The sequence below is a fragment of the Penaeus monodon genome, chromosome 16, assembly GCF_015228065.2.
Source record: "Penaeus monodon isolate SGIC_2016 chromosome 16, NSTDA_Pmon_1, whole genome shotgun sequence".
NCBI classification, from domain to species: domain Eukaryota; kingdom Metazoa; phylum Arthropoda; class Malacostraca; order Decapoda; family Penaeidae; genus Penaeus; species Penaeus monodon.
The window spans coordinates 14,535,729-14,537,887 of record NC_051401.1 but is presented as its reverse complement, the minus strand read 5'-3'; the positions used below and the strand labels follow the sequence as shown (position 1 = coordinate 14,537,887).

The following is a 2,159-nucleotide window of genomic DNA, read 5'->3' as shown; positions in this document are numbered from 1 at the left end:
CATTCACCAATGTTTGTACTTTAATATTCATGAAAACTGTTTGTCCGTGTGATGTTTACAAGCGAGCATGATGTGTACAATAAAATATATAAGAAGACACGAATTTCAATCGACGGACAATCATTTTTCGCCCGCCAGAAATTCCAGCGGCGTCCGCGTAAATTCACTTTTCCGTTACTTCCAAAAGAAATATTATTTTCCTTTGCCAAGTAAAAATCATCTGTTCTGTTGCAACGTCAACAAATACAAACCAACATGATTGACACCGCAAAATTCTAATGTTTTTTTTCTCTCTCCCTCCATTGCAGCATGCGATTGCAACTTGCACGCTCGGCGATGCAGGTTCAACATGGAGTTGTACAAGCTGTCGGGGCGAGTTAGTGGCGGCGTCTGTCTCAAGTGCAGACACAACACGGCGGGGCGACACTGCCACTACTGCAAGGAGGGATTCTACAGGGACTCCACCAAGCCCATCACGCACCGGAAAGCTTGCAAAGGTGAGTTGCATGTAGTTGGGCCAAGCAGTTTGTAAGGGGGGGCAGTTTATAGTGGGTTGGTGAGGGAGTTTGGAACAGGAGTGGTCGCTTTTCGTTGGTAGTTTGGCCGATGAACACGAAGAGTTTTGGAACTAGGCATTAGGAGCGGATCCGTGCAAGGGAGTGGGAGTTTGACCTTATAACTAAAGTTGATGAGCGCCAACTAATAATAGGAGTTAGAGCTACTGGTGGGACAGAACGACCTAGTTGCTGATGAGTTATTACCAGCGTTGTAGATGATCGTGTTGTTCCTAATGGATGGCTTTTGAGGAAACGAGGTTGACAGGGTGTTTGTGTCTGTCTGTCCCTGTGTTGCCATTACGCTTGATTTGTCGTCACCCACGGTCTGTTAGTCTTGGCTTTTCTCTTTTTCTGCGCTGATGAGATTCGCTGATACGCCTCTGCTTCTTTCCTCGCCGTGTGTTGCTTTGGGATTTGTTATTGTGCTGTGGAAATGTTACTTCTTTTTTTATTCTTCTCTATCCCTGCTCGCTCCCTCTCCCTTCTCCTATCTCCTCGCTCTCTCCTCTCCTTTTTCTTTTCTCCCCTCGCTCCTCGCTCTTCCTCTCCTTTTGTTCTCTCTCCCTTTGGTCAGTAGCATAGTTTCATCCATCACCCTGTCGTTATTTGATTCTCGTTGACCTCTTGCGATCACCTAAAGAAACAGAAAATCCCCCCTTGGAACCAGCAGTGTCTCCACGCTCGTCTCGTCCTCCGTGCCCTGCGAACCAACAGTGACAGGAGCGAAGGCCGGCTGGATTGCTTGGGATTCCGCTGGCTCGTAGATTCTCGGAGGGGTCGTTGGCAGGGAGAGGAACGACCAGCCAGTGCCGCGTCGTGGTGTCGTAGATTCATTGGGGGGGAGGGGGGATGAGGATTTCTCTATCAGCCCCGAGAGCTCTTTACATTACTCCGCTGCACGCTCTTCCGTTTATTTAGCGTTACTTCCCTCGTTGTGCTGTGTGATTCCTCATAAATAGGCTGTTACTTGTGTGATTCTTGAACACACTTGCATAAGAAGGTATTTCAACTCTTCAGTACTTTTGACTTCCTGTTCATTCAGTAATTTTTAGAAATGCTTAGAAAATACATGGGGTTAGTTGAACTCTACACGCGTTAGTACAAGCGTTCCATTCATACTTTTGGGGCTGTAGCATCATTCACCCTTCATTCATGCACATGATGTGTACAAATTGGATGCTCTTTGTATTGCCATGTTTTGTTTGTGTTTGACAATGAACCGCATAGGTGAATGGACGGGCACATGCAGTGACTTTTCAGTGTTTAATGAGTAGTATAGCAATTAACTTGTTTATTGTTTTATTAAGGAAAGGTTATGGTGCAGGGAATAGAAGTGCTGCAACCCTGATTCTCCCAGTCTGTCTATTTGTCTGTTTCAGACCTACGGAGTTTTGGGGCACTGTTCATGAACCAGGATTTTTTCTTGATTATTAAAACTGGATACATAAGCACTTGTAAATGAAGTGTTAGAGGTCATAGATAACCCTTGTTGATGGTGCGCTGGAGCTTTACATGTGTCTGCCTAGCGAAAGCTGCGACATATGATGCGGAGGAACAGCAATTGATATATTTATTAAGATAAGGAAGCTAAAGAGGGAATTA

The 2,159-nt window shown here is 45.4% G+C and overlaps 1 protein-coding gene across 1 annotated transcript in view; it reads left to right on the top strand.

The window, feature by feature from the left end:
• Nucleotides 1-309: 309 nt before the first annotated feature.
• Nucleotides 310-2,159, top strand: part of LOC119582544 (netrin-1-like) — a 44,825-nt gene continuing 42,975 nt past the window's right edge. The window contains exon 1 of the mRNA XM_037930879.1: nt 310-497. Within this exon, the coding sequence (XP_037786807.1) occupies nt 350-497 (148 nt within the window). The 5' untranslated portion in view covers nt 310-349. The remainder of the gene's footprint in view (nt 498-2,159) is intronic.